At 44.1% G+C, this 23,786-nt stretch overlaps 1 protein-coding gene across 1 annotated transcript in view; it reads left to right on the forward strand.

Annotated features, from left to right (window-relative positions):
- Window positions 1-1,052: 1,052 nt before the first annotated feature.
- Window positions 1,053-23,786, forward strand: part of Lcp2 (lymphocyte cytosolic protein 2) — a 46,288-nt gene continuing 23,554 nt past the window's right edge. Inside the window, exons 1-6 of the mRNA XM_028756476.1 lie at window positions 1,053-1,323; window positions 5,356-5,418; window positions 8,763-8,809; window positions 22,221-22,286; window positions 22,726-22,757; window positions 23,687-23,724. Of these exons, the coding sequence (XP_028612309.1) occupies window positions 1,246-1,323; window positions 5,356-5,418; window positions 8,763-8,809; window positions 22,221-22,286; window positions 22,726-22,757; window positions 23,687-23,724 (324 nt within the window). The 5' untranslated portion in view covers window positions 1,053-1,245. The remainder of the gene's footprint in view (window positions 1,324-5,355; window positions 5,419-8,762; window positions 8,810-22,220; window positions 22,287-22,725; window positions 22,758-23,686; window positions 23,725-23,786) is intronic.

Consider the following 23,786-nt stretch of genomic DNA (forward strand, 5'->3'; position numbering starts at 1 on the left):
TGGAACACTGGCTATCTTGTGTTTATAGGTTGCCATATTGCACCAAAATATGCTTTTAACCTCAGATTGCACTCACTACCAAGGGTTGTTTGAGTCTGTGAAAGGTGTATAGTGTCTGAGACTGGAGGAGGAAGCAACTGATCCCCATCTCCTATCTCCAGGCAATATACTCTTTGCCTAGACACATGATAGAATCAATAGCCAAGGCCATATATGGAAGAAAGAATGGTAGACAGAATATAAGACAAAGAAGCACAGTGTTTAGAAGGTGTGCCATCAATACCAACAATCCTTTAAACATTTTATCTTTATCTTTGCCTTTCAAATGCATCCAAGTTTTATGTGTATAACCCTTCTGTTTCCCTGCCTTGCAGATATGGAAACCAACTACCTAGACTGTCACTCCATCATGCTCAAGACTACAGTGCATAAACATTCACATCAGACATATGCTCTGCCCTGTAGCATCCTTCACCACATCATAACACAAAGAAGCATCTAGAGGCTACTCTACTTTCAATAAGAACAAACTGGTGGGAAAGGAGACCAGAAAACCTTGAGAGACCATCTTTTTTCTCCCACAGTTCATTAGTGGAAGAAATTATAGATAATTTTAGGGAACTGTCAAAGAGATATTCTTATCTACAAAGACTCAGCCAAGCACAAATATGGTGCCAAGCTTTGAGTGTCTATAATTCTAATGGAAAAAAAATACTTGAACTGATGTTGGAATTTAAGTCCCTTCCTACTTGGCTGAGTGTCTTGGCCGGTGAAGAATTACCATTCTCCCCTCCCTTCCTCCCTTCCTCCCTTCCTCCCTTCCTCCCTTCCTCCCTTCCTCCCTTCCTCCCTTCCTCCCTTCCTCCCTCCCTCCCTCCCTCCCTCCCTCCCCCCCTTTCTTCTTCTTCCTCCCTCTCTCTCTCTCTCTCTCTCTCTCTCTCTCTGCATTGTGAGCCCTCAGAGCTATGCTTCCTTGTTTACTTATTTAGAAGTCATCAGAGGAAGTGGTAAAGGAAACTAGCTGAGTCGTTTTCTGAGAAGAGACCATATTTGTTCACAGGGGAAGCCGCTGCTTTTGGGGATCTGGCTACAGCAGAAAAGACTCCTCTTCAACAAGGGTGTTCCTGAGGGTAGCTGGGAGTCAGAAGAGCCAAGGACACTTTGGAGCTCTGGATCTGGGCTTTTTCTCTGTTCATGGCTGCGGCACCTCTTCCCAGTTTGTGAGCCTCTCCCTGAATAGCAACCATGGCCTTGAAGAATGTCCCCTTTCGCTCAGAGGTCTTAGCCTGGAACCCGGACAACCTCGCTGATTATTTCAGGAAGGTGAGTCTTTCCCTCTGGTGCTTTTGGTTGGGCTGGTATGCCTTTGGTTGGGTGGGCAGAGACTGGAGGTGGAATCTGGACAGAATGTGGAAGGTGTATGGGATAGTGACGGATACTAGGAGACAGACAGACATTGGTAATGTGTTCTGTAGAAAAAGATAGGGGAGGGAGTCCTCAGCTGCACAAATGCCTAGTACATACCGCCTGTTCATCCAGTGTTCTACAGACTCTGCTTTGTCAGAAACAACCCACTGTCATGGAAGTTCAGTGTTATCATATTAACAATCTGCATTGACAGTGTTTCATCGGAACAACATCGTTATTTTGCTCAGCTGAAAAGTCAACTTGGAGAGTTTAAGTGGTCCAAAGCTCTTGAGTCTTCTGCCATCAGGTTGAATTGGAGTCATGCCTGTTTAGCTTTAAAGCACATCCTCTGGGATGCAGAGGCTTACTGTGCTAAAGGCTACTTACTAGAAAGGGACATATGAAGTCCTGGGGTAGGAAAATGAACAGGCAGGGCAGAAGGGAAGGACAGAGAACTGGATGAACACTGGTGTTTTGACATCTATTGTTCATGATCCTGGAAGAGGGCTAGAGTCTCTTTATTGGCCAGAGTCTCACTGGAGCTTTATGAGAATCCTAGAAAGCTGTCCAGAAAGCAGACATGAGCCCCAGGATAGTTAGGTACACAGAAGACAAGTTCAGCAGACTTAAAAGTCAAGCTGGACCAGAATTCTACTGTCCCACCTTCCAGGATAGGAGGAGATAGACAAGAGTCCTTGTTAACTGCTAACGGGGACTATATCTCTGCTTAGGCATATCCCAAGCCATTAAACTCCTCTTAGGCATCCATGCCAAAGAGGTAAGAGATCGTATGAAAGATATGAGCTTCTATCGTTCATATCTCTGTAGGTTGGTTTCAAATTCCACTCATATTCCAGGTAGTGATGAAGACAATGTCCTAAAGCTAGGATCATAGATGTCATCTACTTTGGCTTCTATTTTTCTAAAGAAATAGGGACCCAAGAGAATAGAATGGGCCCCTTGGGGCATATAGTCAAACCTGTAATCTATATAGTGGTTCCTTTCCAACCTACGGTAGAAGATATGAGTATCTTTTACTGGGTGTGGCATTGCAGGAACACTGAGCACAGATCTTGCTATCTGCAACCATTTTTGTGAATCTCATTTTGGTTACTTTTCCCCCACATAAGGTCATGACAAACTTTCAACACTGTGGGTGAAAATGTGATTAGGCAATTGACTTTTGAGGCATGTTTTTGAAATATTTTTCTCAACTAGAAACCAAGTAAGTTAAGGCAGAAAGGCAGTTTGCCATGGCACAATGGAGTCCTGAATTAGTTCAATAGAGCAGAGAGAATGGGGATTGAGAATTAGGCAAGGAAGTCTGAGGAAGAACCAGGAGGCACCGAAGGGCCCCATATTCAAGTGTAACTAGGGGATTATGTAATTCCACAGTGCCACAGATAATGTGTGAGTCAAGTTCCCTTCTACACACGGTGGGCCTTAAGTGCCGCCCAGGTACTTAAGTACCAGTGTCCCAGGGACAGGCCTTGTCTTCTGGAGGGAAAGAAACAAGGGTAGGAACAAGGAAGCTGGGGGTGGTGGAATTGGCAATCCTAAAAGGACCATCTGTCTACTAGAGACACAGATGAGACCCATCAGATGCAGAGCTTGTTAGTACCAAAAGAAAGCCCTCTGTGAAATGACCATAGAGTCATTTAACGATGCTCTTGGAGATCAGTGTGCTTTTAAAGGATTGACCAGCAAGTGTAAAGTCTACAGAGGCAGTTGGGTTGGGCCATTGTAACTTCTACTCAACTTTGGAGTCAGACTTGCCTTGGTTTAAATGTGACTTTTCAAGCTAGTTTGGGGGCTTCCTTTTGTTGCTTCTTTGACTCTCAGTATCTGAACTTCCTAATCAGTGAAAGAAAGGCATGAACAGTAACTAGCCAGATGAGATGGAGGTGAGGTGGAAAGGAAACATGTGAGAGGCATTGAGTTCCGTGTTCTATTGGATCTTTGTCCTGTTCTTCTAACCAGCACCTGATGGGGATGTTCAGACAGCCTGGGGAGACTTTGTGTCATATTACCTCAGATATGTGTGTCTCCCTCTACATTTGGGATAGAAAACATGAGGACTAAGGCCATAGTCTACGTGTCCTTAAGTCCTCCAATTGGTTTAATACTGGCAGGAGAGTATTCCTGGGCCATGCAGTGTAGTCACTGGCTTATAGCCATGTGTTCTAACCCTTGGGTTGGGTTTCTACCTCACCATGTGACCTTACGCCAGACCCTTCACTTTGAGTCTCAGTCACCATCATCTACAAAGCTGAGTAACCACTCAGTCAGTGTCTATCAATCTTGGGTGCTAATCAAAATTATTAAGATGCTTGTTAAAATGCAGGTTTTAGGTTCCAAGACTCAGTTCTTATTGGGCTGCACTAAATGTCTAAGTTCAACGCTGGAACTCTAGCTTTGGTTTAGAGTGATAACAGGTACTCTACAGAACCAGCAATCCATCTGAGAGTGATCACAGTGAAATGAATTAGGGAAGCTGACAATTCCAAGCACCTCCCACACACCTGGCATGTGGGTAAAGGAGATGGCAGGGTGCTGCAGATGCTGCCTGCACTCAACATTGACACATAAATCAGCTTCCCGAGTGCAATGCTCACTCTGCCCTCCTAATCTAGGAGGTGACAACACTTATATTTTAAAGTTATTATTATTGAGACAGGTCCTTGGAGTATAGGCCAGCTGATCTTGGACTGACAATGATCCCATCCTCCTGCCTCAGTCTCCTGGGTGGTAAGATTAGAGGCAAGTGCTACCACACCCAGCTATTTACTTCTTACTTTTTATTTTTGTCATAAGATACTGATTTTAAAATTTCCTCTGAAGAAGGTTGAAATGTTTCTGAGAAGAATCTAAGATCCCCAGAGGAAAATATTTTACCTTAAATACTCCAGAACTCAATCTTAGAAGTGTTTTAGATGTAAATTTTTGTGCTATTAAGGACAAAGTAAGGTGTGTGCATACCACTGTCATAGGTTAGCTTTGAAAACAGAGACCTTAAAACACTCATTTCTGTTAATTCCATCACTCTGTTCTGAGAATTTGACTTCAACAATTTACCTTATATTAAAAAAAAAATAAGCAAATGAATGACCACTGTGAGGTACATGTTATCCAGATGGTGCATTTGGCTGGCTCTTGATTACAGACGGTGTGCACTTAACTAAGTGACACTGTTACTTAAAGACTACACTTCATGGAAACATTAAAGCCATGCTCTGAAGCTCAGTTGTCACCTATGTAACCTCCCACTCAATGCAACACTCTGTGTTTCTCATCCTTTACCCACAAAACTGGGGGATGAAGTGACTTACAGCTTGTTTGGGCCTGCCACACGCAGGGCACCCAGTGCTAACTAGCAGCTGCTGATCTCTCTGCTGAGCCGGCAGCCTGGGAATGACCTGAACATTCAGTGGTTAAAAATTATGGGAGTGATTCAGTACACAGGTCTTTGATGGCTTGTTTATGTTGTTGTTTTGGGTCACTTGAGCGAAAAAAAAAGTCACTGTCACGAGATTAAATGTGAGTTGATTCCTTCATCATGCTCAGAAATAGGCTAGGTTATTTAATTTGCTGAAGTAGTTACCAAGATGATCTCTGGGGGCACAAGACAGAGACTGGTGTTTAGTTTCTTCTGTCAGTTCCTTTCTGCTCTCCTATCTACTATGTGGCTATCTTTCTTGGAGTTTAAAGACAGTGTCTTTCCAGAGGTTTGGGTCCCAAGGACTAGAGTGCACAATTTCTCTATTTTAGAGAGTCCAAGGGAGTAGTAAAAGCATGGCTAAGGTGGGAACCTGGCCCCTCTGTTAGACAAAGGATCAGGAAGGGGCTGGCTAGCCACAAGTACCACAAATTGCTAATCTCAGGGGAGGCAAGTTGGGGGGACGTACGAGGGTCTGTGGCACTGATAGCACCTTGCTCTACTCTGTGCAGCTGAACTACAGAGACTGTGAGAAAGCTGTGAAGAAATACCACATTGACGGCCCTCGATTCTTGGTAAGCTCTCTCCAGTCTCACACATTGAAACTAAGAATACGCTTTGCTCTGCCCAACAGCTGCAGGGTCAACTGGTCTACCTAGTACCTATTGTCATTGTCTGTGGTTAGTGCCCCACAAAGCCCTTTGTTTTGATTAAAGAGTTGGTCAGTCTTTCACCAACTCTCAGTGTCCTGATCAGGAACCTTGCCAGCTTTTACATAGACAGTAAGATATACACCAAAGACATACACTGAAGCAATCTGAACATAGTTTAATCCCCCACCCCCAGTACAAACACAGAGTTACACTTTTAAATTCTACTCAACTATCATGCATATTCTGAGAAGCCCAAAGTACATTACAGGAGATACCGCTGTCCTTGTTGCTAACTCTGCATACGCCTCCACTGAGTGGACTAAAGGTTGACCTCTTTATCTGCATTTCTCCCTAACTACAGAATGTACATACTGACTGTGAAACAAGCATGTGATGGTGCTATCCCAACACTAATTCCACAAGCTTTAACTATAGGCCCATGGTTCAGGTCCATGTTGAGTCCATGCCACTAAAGGGAAAGTGGCCCCATTCTGATAAAGGCAGAGGAACTTGGCAACCAGGGAGGAGGTTGTCAAATTATATGTCAATATGTCATAGCAAAGAAGCTTGGCCATGAGACTTCAAGCTAGTTGAAAGGGACCAAGAGATTACATGCTACAGCTTGCTACACAGCACACCAATTCATTTCTTACCCCTGCTTTGCATCTGCTTCAGTTGCTTTAGTAATGGCAAGCTCCTCACTATACCTGCAATCTTCCTCCCCTTTCTGGGAACCTCTGAAGTCAGAGATGAGTTCCCTATCCATCCTCAATTATGTCAAAAGCTGAGGACAGAGAAAGCATTAATATAAGACTTTTGCCTTCATGAAACTTTTTAAGCAGAAAGATACCTTCATAAAGGCTTTTAACTACCTCATCTATAAGTGAGGAAACATATGCAGAGGTGTAATAATTTTTTGTCCTAAGTCACAAATCTAATGTTTAACTCAAAGCATGCCTTTAACTTGGTCCTATGGTGTATAGGGTTTTAGCAATGTTATTTGTTCTTACTGAGCTTTGAATGAACAGAAGCCCTTGAGTTTTATTGTTACTATTCTTGTAACAACACTCAACCTGTATCTTTCATTCTGATGCTTTAGCACTGAGAAAAGAGACACTACTTTGAATACAGAAGGAGGTCAATATCTTTGAAGAGGGTCGTTTGTGGTTGAACTGCTGTCCTGGCTAATCTTGATTAAGCATTTGTCCCCTGTCCGTAATCCCTCTTTGCTTCCTCCTCTGATGACTGAACGAACACACTGTTCAGGATCACAGTGGGGGGATGACAATGACACTTCTCACCTCTGTGACTTTCCCCCCAATACCTTAATGTGAGTGTCAGGTCTGAATTGACTGATAGGATGATTGTTTCCTTCCTTGAGTGATGGTATCTGAACATCTGTCTCCTCTGTTCCAATCTCTGGGACCTATCAGCCCTTTGTAGAAATGAGCACACCCAACTCACCATGTAAAAGGGGGCAGGAAGAACCAGCGAACAGGGAGTAGAACCCAGTGCCTGCCCCAGAATCTGAGTTATTCTGAAACTCATGGTCCAGCATGGGTACTCTGGCTACACTTTGGAAGACTTGATGCAAGCTCTAGTTATTCATCTCATACCTGTGATCACTCTGGACTATCCGGGACTATTCTACTATCGAAGCAACAGGGCTTGCAATCCACGTTCCCTTCTTCTTCCCCTCCATTTCCTCTTTCCTTCCTTTTCTTCCTTCTTCAGTGTGGGAGCTAAGAGACTCGCCAAATCTGTCTTAAGGCCACTTTTCTATAACACTGAGGAGAAAGGAGTATTTTTCTGATGATAAATGTGAATGAAGCTGAACTTTGGAAAGGTGTAAGAGAAGAAGGAGTGTACTTGGTAGGTTAACTGGGAAGGGATGTGGTCTTTCTCAAATAATAAGAAATGTACAAGTCTTAAGGCTGAGAGACTTCTGGAGGAAGTCCTGAACTTAGGCTCCATTCAGTCTATGGAGAGCCTGAGGGTTTGAGCTAATCATTCCAAGCTGGCATCTCTACCTCTAGGTACCGCATGTATATGATAGGCCAGAGGAAGAGGGGGAAGGCAGAGAGTAAAAAGTTCATGGTGCTTGGTGAATGTGCCCTTATCGCCATCTGCAAGGAAATAGTGAAAAATGACCATTATTCTGGAGGTCTCATCCAGTAAACTGCAGATTACATCTTACTGGCCACAAGAGAGTATTGTGACTCCACTATCACCAAGGTAACCTTAGGAGTTAAATGTTTTGCACAAACACATCTTCTGTCCTGCACCAAATCGAGGTTCTGATGGTAAAGGCAACAAAAAGAACGGACATTGTGAGACAAGCAGCCTTGTCTGGGGACAGGGGACCTTGCCTCCCCACCAGGGATCTGCTTTCTAGCTACCTTCTCTCTGGATCCCTTTTCTGAACTCAACATATCATCATGTTTCCAATATCCACAAATCAAACCCCAATAAAGATAAATCGAGGATTGCTGGAGGGTTTTGCAAGGAGAGGAGGAAGTTACATCACACAGCAAAACCCTCTAAGCCTGTTTCAGTATCTTCTGTCTTCCCTTCTAACTGCTTTCCATGTTCTAGAGGCCTTTCTTTCTTTCCCAACATCTTCCTTTTCTGTCCAACTGTGCCCATGTGCACCTTCTCTTCCATCTCTTCCTCAAGTCTCCCATTTGTATCCTCCTCTCACTCACTTCCAGAGCATTCCTCTGGAAACCCTGAGGCAACTTCAATTCACTGTGCCACACTCTGAAAACTGTCTTGGTTTTCCACCTTCCAGGTATATGGCTGCTCTCTTCATCTCCTCTATAACACAGGCAGCCTGACAGGAGCCTAGTCAGAAAATGTACCACAGGTTAATAAGGGGTGGGACTGAAGCATCAGTAAGCACCTTGCCAAGACACCTCAGCCCTACCTCCTTTAATGACACTAGACCCTAACTGCCCCCTTCTCATGCACAACTGAATGGGAATCTGAACCATGGAGGAAAATAAAGGGAGGACTTTGCCAAATTTTGACCATTAAAAACAATCTGTTTAGTTTCACAAATTTTCCTCATGTGTGTTTATTAAAGTCCTTTCTGTTATAATTCAGGAAATGTCACGCAAAATTCTAATTATTTCAGGGTTCCTTTTGAAGAAGCAAATCCAAGTGTGTTACCGAGACCACAGCTCTCTGTCGTTACCCTCTAACCTACCTGATCAGGGCCCTGATTGTGTGTTTTAACCTGTCTGCCCTGTGTGCCTTCTTTTTAGAACCTGACAGAAAATGACATTCAGAAGTTTCCTAAGCTGAGGATGCCGTGAGTATACCCGCCTGGTGGGCAGCAGGATGGGAGCAGGTTGAAATAAGAACATGTTCAGGAGAAAGCGAGTCAGGCGTGTATCAGTGTGATTTTTTAATGGTAAAACAAGTAGGAGGGAGGTTGAGGACAATGGAGGAGTCTGGGGAAGAGGAGTCACGCAATGAGTTAGAAGAAGGAAGTAACAGATTCAGGGCTGCTAGTGGTTGGAAGTTTTCTTTACCCTACATGAACTTCAACACTAGGTTGTGTGTTTCATTTCCTGTCTTTTTGATGGGGTGGCTTGGGCCTATGAACACAGTACCAAAGTCCAGAAAGCCTATAGTTTCATTGTGGCATCTTTGAGAAGGTTTGTTTTGTTTTAAAATTATATGTTAGCCTTTTTGTCTTCATGTGGGTATGTGCATGGGAGTAAAAGTGCATGTGTAAGCCAGGATAGCTCAGATCCCCTGGAGCTGCAGTTACAGGCAGTTGTGAGGCAGCTGATGTGGGTGCTGGCAACAGAACTCCGGCCCAGTGTTAGAGGCACCTGGTCTTAACTGCTGAGTCATCTCTCTAGCGCCTCACAGCGTCTTCATTGACTAGTTGGTTTAAGATTTCAGGACCGCTGGTTCCTGATTAGTAAATGAATGTGGACCCATAAATAAATGGAATGGAGATTGTTTTTATCTGTCAATATTGATTTTGTAGACTAGCTGTTAGTGGTGTAGTATTAAGAGGAATGTTGAGGAAAAGGAGGCATAATTGATTAGTAATGTCTACCCTGGGTACTGAAATGGGATGTAGCAGTACACATTTCCTGTTGTGTATTTTTCATTGTCCTGGCAAAGGTCTCATCTGCTCAAGTATAGAGCCCAGGAAGTGACGTAAGTGCACAGAGTAGGGCAGGTTGCAAACACAGATTCCTTTTGAGTTCTTTGTTTTTGTTTTCCTTGAATACAAGTATCTCCAGAGAAATATGTTTTTGCACTAAAGATAGGACATTCTGATTTTAAAGACAACCAACACAAAGGTTGATTGCTGGTGAAACTGTGGGAAGTACCGTTGGCTCTGGCAAACCACGTATCACATGGTCCATCCTGAGAGCGCAGCAGCCAAACAGCTTTGGCCATTGTGGACCCGATGGTGGTCAATCTTCTGATTGATCAAAAAATAGCTGGAAACATGAGTTCAAATGTTCTATCTCTTGATTTTTAACTATTGACTCAAATGTTTCTAAGCATTATGAAAATGAATATAAACCTAGCCGTGAGTTGGGCCTGCTCTTGGTGCTATGGCTTTGAACCATCTACTTTGGGCATTTTCTAGAGACTCTTCTCTTGTTCTAAGAGCCTTGGAGTACATAATGACAAAAAGAAAGCACCCAAAGAAAGTAAGAAGATTTCTTGAGTAGGTTGGAAGTCCAAGGAAGTTCAAACAAGGAGGATACACTCAACCTGGTGACTGGGTCTCCTTTGTCCAGAAGAGTGAAGAAATAAAAGCTTTAAGGGTTCATACTTGCAGCTGACAGTCTTTGTTAGATCCCCCAGATTTTTTTTTGTATGTACATATGGCTGATTCAGTTTAGGTTAAATCTAAGACCCAGTTCTACAAGCCTACCAGACATATTTCAAGACATATTTTAGTAGCTATAGGAATGTGGCTACTACTGTAGTAGTCCCTCTTCACTTGTGGTTTTGTTTCCTATGGTTACCATTACCCATGATGCACTGCATCTGAAAACACAGTAGAATAAAATAGGGAGAGAGAGAGAGAGGGAGAGAGAGAGAGATAGAGAGAGAGAGAGAGAGAGAGAGAGAGAGAGAGAGATCACTCATATGCTTTTATTTTTACGGTATGTAACATTTGCTTTACTTTGTTAACTGTTGTTATTAATCTCCTACTGTGTCCAGTTTATAAATTGATCTTTGTCATAAGCATTCCTGTATAGGCAGAATTATCATTTTATATCAGGCTTTAGTACTACCTACATCTTCAGGCATATCTGCTGGGGGTCCTCCTGTGCACAAAGAGTGGTGATTTTATATGGGGAATACATATGCATTTTTACAAGTGCATAAAGTGACAGTTTAAATACAAACCAGTTTCTTGTTGAAAGTCAGGCACCCGGGAGTCTTAATTGTTGGCCACAGACTTAGCCCTTGGAGACTTTAGGCTTTGCTCATCCTGTGTTTTGAAGTTATTGAAGGTTTCACAGAAGTTTTTTCTTCTAAAAACAAATAGGAAGTATAATTCAAAATCCATATTCTATTATGAAAGCACTCAGGCAAACCTGATGCCTGTACTTCAAGTGGGATTCGTTCTTAGCAACTTAATGGTAGTTCTCACCACAAAAGCCCAGCAGCAACTCCTATGCTTACCCTTATCCCCAGTCTGCAGCCTGGGACCAAGAGGGCAGTATATCCTGAGCCTGATGGATCCTCAAGTTGAGGAGGCAGAGCTGAGACTACAGGAGATGAGAGTCCACTAACCATGTGCCTGAGAGGAGAAAACTGGGTAGAAAGAGTTAAGGGAAAATTCCCAGGATTCCTGTCTAGTAGGATGCTGGCTAGCCTATGCATAGTAGTGTCTGACCTAAAAGCCTATCCAATCAGAGAGGTAACAGGAATCAGAGGGTTGAAAATGGTGTTCATTTCTATCAGCCAGGTACCAGGATGCCCAGATTCAGTCACTAAGGAGAGCGCACAGAAAGGCCTTGTCTCCAAAAATGAAGAACAGTCAGGCCTAATCTCCAATCTGTTCTGGTTCAGTTAAGTCAACCTTATAAACAAGGCAGAGGGGATGCAGACTGCTTCCAAGCAACTTTACTACATCCTCAAATAAAACCCAATTACGCAAAAGTATCCATGATTAAACAAAAGTAGTGTGTAGCATCTAACTAGCATCAAGCAAGGAAATAAACAGGAAATATGACAATGGAGGAAAACAAACATATTATAGCTGTCGCAGATAGCTGGGACTATTGGAAAGGAGCACTGTAGCTGAATTGTGTGAGTTCAAAGTCAATCTGGGGTACAGGAAACACAAACAGATCTGCACAAAACTTCAAGAGATCAAAGTATTTGAGATGATGGGTAGACTGCTATAGTTTCATCAGAAACTAGGTTGTGCAGAATCACATGGCAGTGTCCTAGTTACTTCTGTGTTGCTGTCATCAACATTATAAACCAACTGCAACTTGGGGAAACTGGCATATCACAGTCCATCACCCAGGAAGCCAAGGAAGGAACTCAAAGCAGGAACCTGGATGCAGGAACCGAAGTAGAGACCTCTGAGGAACAAAAAAACAAAAGTGCTTACCGGCCTGCTCCTAGGCTCACATTCTGGTACTTTTTCTATAAAACCCAGACCACTGTCCTCAGTGAGATGGATCTCCTCCATCAATAAGCAATCAAGAAAATGCCCCACATTCTCGCCTACAAGCAATTGCCTAGAGACAGTTTCTCAGGTGACGTTCCCTCTCCTCTAGTATCTCTAGTTTGTGTCAAGTTAACAACTAACAAGATGAGTCATGGAACACGAACCCAGAGCAAGAGAAACTATCCAAAATCAAAGGGAGGAGGAAGTTATCACAAAGTTAGTTATCACAAACTATCCAAAGACCATCAGGGAGCTGGGGGATGGCTCTGGGCTGGATCCAGTGCATGGCTAGCAATCACAAAACGCTGGGTTTGCTCTCCACTGCTGAAAGTGGGCAGAGCATCTGGCAACTGTGGGGCCACTTCAGTCAGCTGAGTATGCAGGACTAAGGTTCTCAAAAGACGTGCCTGCTGAGCAGTAGAGATGCAGAAATAAAATAGAGGAGGAAACAGTATCCAAGAAATTCCAGAGTTAGATAAAAGTTAAGTCCTGAGAATCAAGAGGGCACATCACAAAACCCTAAGTCCCAAGAAACAGATGGACTGCTGCTCTGTGTTGTATTACCACTGAATTTCCCCCTAAACAACTGACTAGCTAGAGCTAGCCAATGAGAAGAAAAATCACCCGAGTAGTCAGAGAAGAGAAAGCACATTGAACTCTGAGGCAGGACTATGAAGATAGAGGGTGGAGCATCTGTCAGAAACAATATCACCTGAAAGATCCCTTAAGCACTGAAAGGAGAAAGTCTCAAGATCAGCGCCTGCCCAGTGACAAATTATTTCAGAAAGGAAGGCAGAAACCTTAACCAGTTTGTTCTGATTTAGTCTTCACTATACCTACTGCTACTGCACAAATAATCGAAACCATATGTCTTAATAATTACTTGTCTGTGAGATTCCTGAGAAGGTTGGAGGCCTCCAACGATTTCTGCCTTTGGTCAAAGGACAAGAGTGATAGCTAGAAAGGGAGCTATGGGAGCAGAGACAGCTGTGGTATTGTGCTCTGGTGTCTCCTGCAGTTGCTCATCATTAGAACTGTGTCTGGTATGTAGCAGGCACTCAGTAAATTGTCTGACAGCTGTCAAATGCAGGTAAAATAGGACTTTTGAAGACACATAAAATCTGAAAGAGCTCATTCCAAATGCTGACCCACTCTACAGTAACTGTTGTAGAACGTCTCCTGGGAGGAATGACATGGCCCCTGCTGCTAATGTGGGTCTTTGTGGAAGGATGGAAAGTGTTAGAAATGGTGTCCCTGTGTCCATAAATATATATTCGGTCCTTTGAGGACATCTGAGTTTCATCTCTCAGTTCCTATACAAATTACTACTCTGTGTATACTTCACTTATTTAGCAAGATGCCTACAATGTCTAAAGATTTGTCAGTGTAGGGCTGCAAAGAAAAAAGAACAGATCCTTCACACAGTATGTTTATAGTCTAATGGAAAAAACATATAATAGTCCAATTGTAGCCAGACATAGTAGTGTATGCCTGTAATCTCAGTAATCAGAGACAAGAGCAAAAGGGTTGGGAGTTTGAGGCCAGCCTCAGCAACACAAAATGAGTTAGAAGTGAGACTGGGATATATGAAACCCTGTTGCCAAAAAGAAAGAAATGAAAAACGGGGAAGGAAGATAAGGAAAAGTAAAAGAAAAAAAGAACTGTGAATCATTCTAGAAGGAAATATACTGTAAAAGCATGGGGGATAGGATATTCATTGGTACTTCTGTGTCAGAGTCTGGAGCATGTGCAGAAGGTCAGAGGAAAACAAAGAGGCTGCTATGATTGGTTGGTATGCCAGTTGGTATGTTGGTATTCAGTTCACAATTTACAAAGGCCCTGTGAGACTCTGTACATAAGAGGTAATGAAGGAAGTGTACCAGGAAGAACATCAAGGAAGACTTACATCTCGGATCTGTCCAGGGAGGTATAAAATATGACATAGAGGAGAATTGAATGAGAGCATGGGAACAAGTTAGATGTGCTCATCCTCATACTAGCAAGAGGCTGAGGACTCTCGGCACATTGTCTCGGCACACTCTCTGAGCCTCTGCGTCTCATCTGTAAACTAGGGATAATAATGGGGCTAACCTCAAAGGGTCAGTGGGAAAATTAGAAGAAACATTGGAGAAGTAAAACAAACTAAAACAAACAAAAAAACCGATTCCACTGAATAAGTATAAGCATGTCTTTTATGTAAAACCTTCATGGGACACTTTCCAGTTTTTACTAGTATTTGTTTTAGTTTTTGCTAGAAAGAGAGGGTTAAAGAATACCCAGGACAATCTAAGGAGTGAGAGGGATTGATTCTAAAGCTCAATTTGCCTCATGCCTTCCCCATCTGTAGAAGGAGAAAGCAGTAGTTGTCAGGGAAGGAGGAAGATTAAAGTAACATAAATTTCCTGGCTCTGTCTTTATAATATAGATATTTAATAATTACTATCCCACCATCTTCTCCAGAGATTGATTTGTTTTGGACATTGTCCTTAAGGGTGAAAAGAGATTGCAGACAAATAGAAAAGCAAAGTAAGATGACATGCCTCTGGGTAGTTCTGTATCTGTAGTGGGAGGTGTTAGAAAAAAATGTGGCATAGCCCTGCTAGCTCCTGGCCACTGCCATGTTCTCACTCTAAGTTCCTACACTAAACGCTAAATGCAGCACCAGCTGGCCAGGAGCGCAGGCCCGGGACCCACGAGATGTTGGTGTGGCTGCTGCCTCTGCCAGTCAGCTCCATGGACTCCATGGCGCTAAGCATGGCCCTTGGGCCAACTCCACCACTCTCATAGTGCACAGCTCAACCCCAGACAATATCCACCATCCTCGAGGTACCCGGTAGAGATAAGACTCTTAATGCTTAAAGATTATGCAATGGATTTATATATCAGCAAATACTCAATACACAAGATGCCCACACAATTAGAATTGTTAACTCAATTACCTAACCTTGACATGAATAACTACCTTAGACTGCTAGAGACACACAGACATCCACTGCAATCTTCTCTCCTCTCCTTCTCCTTTCTCGTTCCTTCCTTCTCCCAACTCCTAGCTCCGCCTACCTCTTCTACTGCCCAATCACCGGCTCTAGCCTTTATTTTACAAATTAAGGTGGGCAGAAGGTTCACAAAGTCACCTGTATACTGATTCACTCCTCTGCAGCCCCTCCCGGGAAAGTGGAATTAGCATCAAAATACTAGACCAGGGCTATCCACAACATGTCCTTTCCAACTACCTAAAATACCAGAGTTAAATGGAGAGCCATAACTGGTCAATGCATGGAGAGTGAGAGACTCTGGCGTACTGGGTCCTAAATGGGATGTTTTCATCCAACTACTTCTCCCAGGGCTCAGGGAGCTATTTGGAAAAGAGAGTGAAAAGATAGTTAGAGCCAGAGGTGACTCCAAGCACTGGTTGATTCCAAGGAAACAGTGTCTTCCAGATACAAGAGGACTAATACAGATAAGGACTCACAGAGACTATGGCAGCATGCTCAAATCCTGCACAAGTTCAAGCAAGACAGGGTCCCAGCACTGAGTAGAGAAAATAGACCCAGGTTCCCACCCCACCCCAGCCTTAAAGCTCTCTGCAGTTGACAGCAATACAGAAAGCAGTTTTCTTCAATGGTGTCTCACTGGGTGTATTGACTACAGTTCAGGGCAGGTCCCATGCCCCAGGGGTAGTAAGCCAACACAAAATTAACTCTGTAGTCTTTTGTAAGGAAAACAAACAAAGTTAAGCAGATTTTATTACAAAGATTGATTCTGTAATGAAATTTTCTTTCTGCAAATGAAATTTACTCTCTCGGGATATGGGTAATATCAAGACACCCTGAATATTTTAACGATGAGGGGATCTTAGAGAAAATGATGACGGCTCCCTTTACAGAGCCTAGGCTGAGCCTCGAGCTGAAGCCGAGAATGGTGAGGCAGGGCATCCATATGGGTGGTGCAGGCAGCAGATACGATACGTGTGGGCTGACACCCATCATTAACATTCACTGTCTCCATCACATACCGTGATTGTGATTAGATCCAGCAGTAGATCCAGCAGGGGAGCAGTACAGAGCCAACTGTTCACGGGTTGCTCCTGATAAGCTACAGGCTTCCTATTGGCAGAGACTGCTTTCTATCTCATCTGCAGAGTGCTTATCTCTATATCCAAGTTAGAGAAGGCAGCGAGGAAGAAGCAGAGGGGTCGATCCTCAGAAGAGAAAAGAACATTCTTTACCTACAAGTAAATATTCAGCCCCCAGCAACATGGAAGCAATTATTAATTTGAAAACCATCTTCAGCATGCACCTTCCATCTTCTAGCTAATCCCAGTTCAATCGCCCAGCCCCTCACCATCCTTCCCAATGAGGGGCTCTTCCTCTTAACTGCTGTAGCTTTTCCTCCAATGTAAGTCCAGGAAACTCTACTTTAGGGCTCAGCTGAACGTGGACAGTGACTTTCAGTTACCAAGGGTTTCACAAACAGAGCTAAATACACGTGCTTGCCATTCAGATGGCTGGCAGGTCCAAGTAAACCGTAGGCAGGCAGTCCAGCTAGAGAGTTGGGAGGCCATGTCTCTCCCTGGGATTTTTCCATCTACGTGTGGTATTCCCCTGAGATCTAAGAGGCTGTGAAAGGCCCTTCCTGAGTCATCAGACAGACATGGGACTTTTCTCTGGCTAAGGAAGGATTTGGAAGATCTGCCTCTTGATTCAAAAAGGCAGATATTTTAAGGTAGAGAGCTCTTTGCTTCCTTGGAGAAGGATGAAATTGGAAACAGAGGCCATGATGGTGCTGGAGTTCTGGGAGGAGGGCTAAGGTCAGGGTTGGAGAAGACACCCTGACAGTGCCGTTCCAAGCAGGGACACATGTCTACCCTGTCCTGGGCCTTGATACCTCAAGCGTTAGCATATTGAAGAGACCTTCAGGCAAGATATCAGCCTTCCAAGGGAGCATGCCAACCAAAAATGGGGCTAGGAAGCACGTTTACTGGCCAAGCTATGACAGAAAATAGCCTTCCCTTCACACTCATTGGCTGCTAGACAGATACATATGGTGCAACTGAGGCAGCAAAACTTGAATTTGCATTAGACAAGGCCTACGCTTTCTGTGTTTCCTGTGCTCTGATTCTCTCTCTCTCTCTCTCTCTCTCTCTCTCTCTCTCTCTCCCCCCCCCCCCTTTTGTATTTCTTTCTTCTTGAGTGATCAGCACATTTAGCTCAAGGCCCACAAGTGGAATACCGTTGGCAAGGTTGATGCTAGAATGAACTATGGAGAAGCGAGCTGTGGAGGTGGATTCAGGTTGATGAGGCCCTGTGGTCTCTTTCACTCCACTCTCCAACCTTACTCCCTTAGTAATTTCAAACTTCCTTCTCTTCTTCTTTCCCTCTTCCATTTTATGAATAACAATCTCCATAGGAATCAAGAGTGACAGGTGTTACTCTGCAAGATTTTCTGATCATTAGAACTGCTTCTGGCTTGTGGGAGCTCCTCCCCATCCACTGTGGGATTCAGTGGATCCTGGGGGAGGCCTACGTGACAGGTGCATAGGTGATCCTGATGCATAGGAAGTAAAGTTCTCAGATGTAACCTACTTATGACAAAGATTAAAACAAATGAACAAAAATCTTCAACATTTGCATGGAAAATACTTTCCTGAAGATACATAGAGGATGCTGGCCTTGGGGCCTGAAGTTTCTGCTCCTTGTGCCTCACTGGGAGAGACAGACTATCATGATGAAGTCTTCCCCGGTCACGCAAATAGAGATGCTGTTCGGCTGGGACCTAGTCCATTATTATCTGATGTCACCTCCTGCAATGGCTTGACTTCCTTTGAGAGGCTCAGTCCCTCCTCAGGGCCAGCGCCACTCTAAGATGAGGGAAAGCAAAAGGAACTGTGTGGCTCCCCAGCCTTCTCTTCCTCCTTCTCAGGTTAAGGAGAGAGGGCTGGGGGTTTGTGGGGAAGCTGTGTCACCTCTGCCATTCACTGTCATTTGATACACTAGGGGTGGGGTGCAACTTGGTAGGTTGACACAAAGCTAACAGCCACTTCCGTGGCCTCTGGCTAACAGAGCAACTCAACAGCCTACACAGCATGGGGTCCTCACAGTTTAGGAAGAGTTCTCAGAAGCCCTTCTAAGCCCTGGGAGGCCCAAGTTTTGCCACCTCCTGCAAACTGCACCTTCCTGTCCTTTTGGCTCTTTGCTGCTCTGCATGGGGCCTGTGGTTTAGCATTTCCTTCCTTTCCAGTGAGAGCCCCAGCAGCCCCAGCCTGGCTGTTAGAGATACTGGTGAGAAGTGCCGCAGCATAGAGTAGGAGACATTTTAAAGAGTAGGCAAATGCAGGAGCCAGTAAAGCCCAGCTAAACTTGGCCGGGAGGTCGGGGAGGGGAGCACTGAGTTCTGGCTCAGGTCCACCTTCTTCAGGCCCTTGCTCAAATGGTGCCTACTTGTTGAGTGCTGGTAGTTTTAAGTTGTAACCCCACTATCCTCTTGTCCAAGCCCCTCCCATCATCACATGAACAGACATGGCACTCTCTTACTTTGGACATTATTTGTGTTAAGTATTCATTGTTAGCAAGGTGGTAGCATGTACCTTTATTCTCAGTCCTCAGGAGACTAAAACAGCAAGATTTGACCCTGTCTCAAATAAACATTCATTATTTTCCTTCTCTCTCTCTCTCTCTCTCTCTCTCTCTCTCTCTCTCTCTCTTCTCTCTCTCTCTCTCTCTCTCTCTCTCTCTCTCTCTCACACACACACACACACACACACACATACACACGGTTGTGGGAATCAGTATACCACAGGTCCCCATGCCTTGTGCAACAAGCACGTTACCCACCAAGCCATTTCCCCAGGTCTCTTGTCTGCTTCTCTCTACAGTCCAAGAGCAGAGCTTCTTTTGTTCTTTTGGGACGGACTTTTGAGTGCCTAGCAGAGTTCTTGGCACTTAGAAGGACTTCAGTGCATGTTTTAAAGTGAGCAGGTGATAGGACTGGAGTGGCTTCTGCAGTTGCTGCCACCCATCCTGGAAGGATGCAGAACAGACATTTCTCTAATGATGGCACAGGAGACCTTTAGCCTGCCTGCTATCTGCTCTAAACAACCACTGCCAGGTCATGTGTGGCCATAATTATGTTACAAACACCCTCATGCTGTGTTTAGAGGAAACTAGAGAGCACCCTCTATACCTCCTACCATCCCACCCTCCCTCCTTACCCCACCCCACCCCTACTTTCAAGTGCTTCTCCCTCTAGAGCAGTGGTCCTCAACTTTCCTAATGTTGTGATCCTTTAATCCAGTTCTTCATGTTGTGGTGACTCCCAACCATAAAATTATGTTTGTTGCTACTTCATAACTTTAATTTTGCTAGTTCTATGAATTGTAATGTAAATATCTGGGTTTTCCAATGGTCTTAGGCTACCCTGTGAAAGGGCCATTCCACCCCTCAAAGGGATCTCAATCCTCAGGTTGAGAACCAAACGCTCTAGATGGTGATTCAATTCCAAAGTTCCAACAATGGTGTTACTATGGAGGGTTTACCATTGCTTATTTGTCTGTACCCTTGAGTCTGTCTGCTGCTCCAGTTCATCTGCCCTGTCACTTGTATGAGGTTGGAGGGTCCTGAGCAGTGAGTTAGGAGCTGAGGAAGGAATAGAAACATTAGGGTTGTTAGGACTGCCCTTGCTAATCTAGCCAATTTGCACCAGGCTAACTTGTTTCCATGAGCTACCAACCAGCAAAAGGGACACAGAGTATAACTTTCACAGCTAGGAAGAGGACAATGCAGAGAGAATTGCTCAAGGTTGTGGTACCTTGAAAGGGCATTGAGTTGGAAACTAGAGAGGATGGGCTGGTATGTGTGCTGTGGAGACCCTCATCACTAATCTACAATATCCCTCCTTTTGTCTGAGCCTCTGTCACTTCCTACAAAATATAATCAGATTAGCTCTAAAGCTCCTTCTCTTACTCCTGGAGAGTGTGGAGTTTCCTGTTCCATAACTTTGAGGGTTGCTAGGGCCTGCTTGAGATACAGCCCAGGAGCCAAGACTCCCTGTGCTGGTTTTGGGGAGACTTACTGGTTCTATATGATGCACCTGAGCACATGATATAGTTAGTTATTTTGATTGAACTTGAAGCTCAGGGGTAGGGTGATTCAAGCAGACTCTTCCTTGCCAAAAAGTACCTTTATACAGAATGATTTTCTATAAAAATTCATGTGAGTGATTTAGTTATACACCACTAATGAAGAAATGCCTGAGCAAGACAACTTAAAGGAAAGGTTTGTTTTGGATCACATCTTTAGAGGTTTCAGGTAGGCTCTTTGGCTGTAGCTAGAATCAGTGTGAAAGGGTATGGGGAAGCATTACCAGTCACTCGTTGCATGGTAGCCAGAATGCAGAAAGAGACAAGAGAGATTGGGCCTAAAATCTTCCTCAAGCACACGTCTCTAGAAACTAACATCTTCCAACTCGGCCCTCACTTCTGTAGTTCTACTTCCTTCTAATGGTCTTTTAAAAATCTGAATATGTATTGGTGGCTATGTGGCATGAGACACGAGCTACAACAGCCCCAGTGGCCTGAGGCATCCCCTAATCTTTCAGGGACCTCCAATCACGTGAAGCCATGACTTCACTACAGAAAAGAATTTCAAGATGAGCCAGTGTGAAGCAGAGTTGGGTTTATGAAAAATGAAAAGAATATTTAGCATAGATTTAAATATGTAGGGTTACTAGATAAAAAGATATCCAGAGAGGGAGAAGAAGATAACCAGAGAGGGTGGCATGGCCTCCTTCAAGGACAGTAGCTCTTAAGTACCTTAGCCATCCCCATAAGTCCTGCTTAGCTGTTCTCAAGTTACGGTTCAAATGATTACTAAGAGCAGACACCCCCTCCCTGTCTGCCTCTTTTTGATAAGTGAAATTACAGGATGGCTCCATATGATTACAATATTATAAAAATAAACCATGAGCCACAAGACTGTGCAAGGATGAAGGCATGACTTTCACTGCCAGTGGAGCTTCTAGTGAGATTCATAGAAAACATTCGGCTTTCAGCTGGGCCAGGAGAAAGGTGGTGCACACATAGGTCTTAAGCATGACTTGTTACTATCTTAATGTTCTCATTAAAATATTTCTCTGTAAAATGTCTCTGAATACCTTTGCAGCAAATGTCAATTGTGCTTGACTTCTTGACTTTAAGCTGGCAAGGGTCTTTGAGTCTTTGAGAGCCTCTGGGTGAGGGGCTTCTTTTCTATATCTCCATAACTTGCCTTGGTTTCCTGTCCCGCCTCATATGAGTTAAGATGTTGCTTTGTTTAAAGCTCTCATGATCTTATCATCTCTGGAAATATTCTCACAGACACATGGGAATTGTGATGTCCTAATTTCCTAGGTGTCTTTCAATCGAATTAAATTGATAAGCAAGATTGACCATTTCACGATGTTACTAAGTAGATACAAAGAAGGAAAATGTGTGTGTGTGTGTGGGGGGCATATAACAGGATGAATAGCACCCAATTGGAGGCTGCAGTAAGAAATACACGTGGGCAGCTATGCCTCTGGTTCTAGCAGCTGGTTTAATAATGACTGTAAGCAAGCAGTCCACACAAGAATGATCAACCAAGGCTCAGGGGACCACAGTGGTTGTGATATGTGAGCTGTAACTCGAGAACAACCACAGAACAGTGACTGATACAATTCCAGTATGCAGATCCTAGGAGCCCAATCCTGTAGAGCAGTGAGGAGGCAGGTGTAAGCTGACCATATTTTCAGGAGAGCTCAGAGCCAGTCATTGAAGGCTCAGTAGACATAGGTCAACATGTGATGGAGGGCTTCATGGGAACAAAAAAAGTGATTGGTATTGACAAAAGACAGGTCCTGACAAAAGAGATGGCAAGTTTTAGCTAAGTGGGAGCAAGGTGTGAGACTGGCTTGGGAAGGATGGGCATAAAAGAAGACTGGTCAAGTTGAGCCTATGAACGTAGAGACCATGTGGACCAGGGAAGGGGAGTCCAGGAGGAGCCTCCTTTCTCTCTTCATGTGTGTCTTTATCTTGTAGGATTCTCAGTAAGTTGAGTCAAGATATCAACAAGAATGAAGAGAGAAGGAGCATTTTCACACGCAAGTGAGTGGGCAGCTCTTGCCTAGGAACCCCTATAGGGGAATTCAAGAGCTAAAATCCCAACTGAGCCTTGAAAAGAATCTGTAACACTTGCCCCACCTGTGGTGGTCCCCTCTGTCCCAGGGGTCATGAAGAGAGTGCCCAAGGAGGGGAGGGAGTTTCCTCTCCTTGATGAACATTTTGCTCCCAGGTTCAGGACATCAAGTGAACATTCCCTAGATCTTTAAACAGTCACAAGTTTCTTTCTGTGACACTATTGTGGCTTTAGTGGTATCCAGAAGCTGGAGGGGGGTGAGGAGAGGCAGCCAAACTCTGGTTGCGAAGCAACAAGAGCACAAGCCTTAGGTAATGAGACATAATATCTATTGGTGCAGAGGACTAGACTGGGGAAAGGAGATGCCCTTAGATTGACAGGCAACTGAGATGATATTTGTTTTTGCAGACCCCAGGTTCAACGGTTTCCTGAGGAGACAGGTAAAGGTACCTGGGCTGTGAGACAATTGCTTTAGGAGGTGATACGTACTTTGATTCTGGCTTCCTTGAGTGCTGTGCATGGGAAATGACTCATTAGCTCATCAGCCAGGTCTTTGGCATGGAGGGGTTTGGGTTCCCACTGAGAGAAGGAAGAGGAAGGATGCTACTTTAGAGGTACACTGCAGAGACTCAGCTTTGAGCACCTCATCTGAGCCAGTGTCTGAGTGTTTTAGGCAGTCTCCCATTGTTCAGTTGCATAAAGCATCTAGATTTGGGTCCTGGTCTCCTTCTAGTCCTGTTGAATAAGACATCACATGAATAAGGACCCAGGTCTTATTCTGTGAAGACAATCCTTGTTGGCTTTTATATACACACAAGAAAGATTAGGTGCCACTGCTGCTCTCTGGTAGAATGAACTCTTCAGATAGAAATGCTATGGCCAATAGTACGTTGCTGTCTCTGTGTGTTTTCTGTTGCTATAACACTGCTCCTAAAGCTGGTTACTTTATAAAGGAAAGAGGTTCATTAATTTCAGAGGTCTAAAGGTCTAAGAGCATGGTGCCATCATCAGTTCAACTTCTGGTTAAGAATGCATTACAAATCGCATTGCACAGAAAAAGGTGAGAATAGTGAGGGGCATAAGTCTAAGCAACTGAAAAACCCAAGTCTCTGGAGAAATACTAATCAATTCGTGAGCTCTCTTTGACCTAATTATCTCTTAACGATCCCATTATCCCTCAATACCATTACATTAGGATTTAACATGAGTTCTGGCGGGGTAACCTGTACTCAACACAGCAGTTCACAGAGAAGAAGGGATGAGGCCCCATTCACAGAGAAGAAGGGATGAGGGCATGTGATGGACACTGGGAGGGAGAACTGCTCTGACTCTCTGTTGGGTGCTGATGGTGGTGTTATCTCCCTTGCAGAAAGCCACGAAGAAGACGATGGTGGCTGGTCATCCTTTGTGAGTATGGCTTGGGCTAAATCACCCTTGTATTAATGACTGGAATGGCTGTACATTTATCT

The sequence above is a fragment of the Grammomys surdaster genome, unplaced genomic scaffold, assembly GCF_004785775.1.
Source record: "Grammomys surdaster isolate TR1022 unplaced genomic scaffold, NIH_TR_1.0 126121, whole genome shotgun sequence".
Taxonomy (NCBI): Eukaryota; Metazoa; Chordata; class Mammalia; order Rodentia; family Muridae; genus Grammomys; species Grammomys surdaster.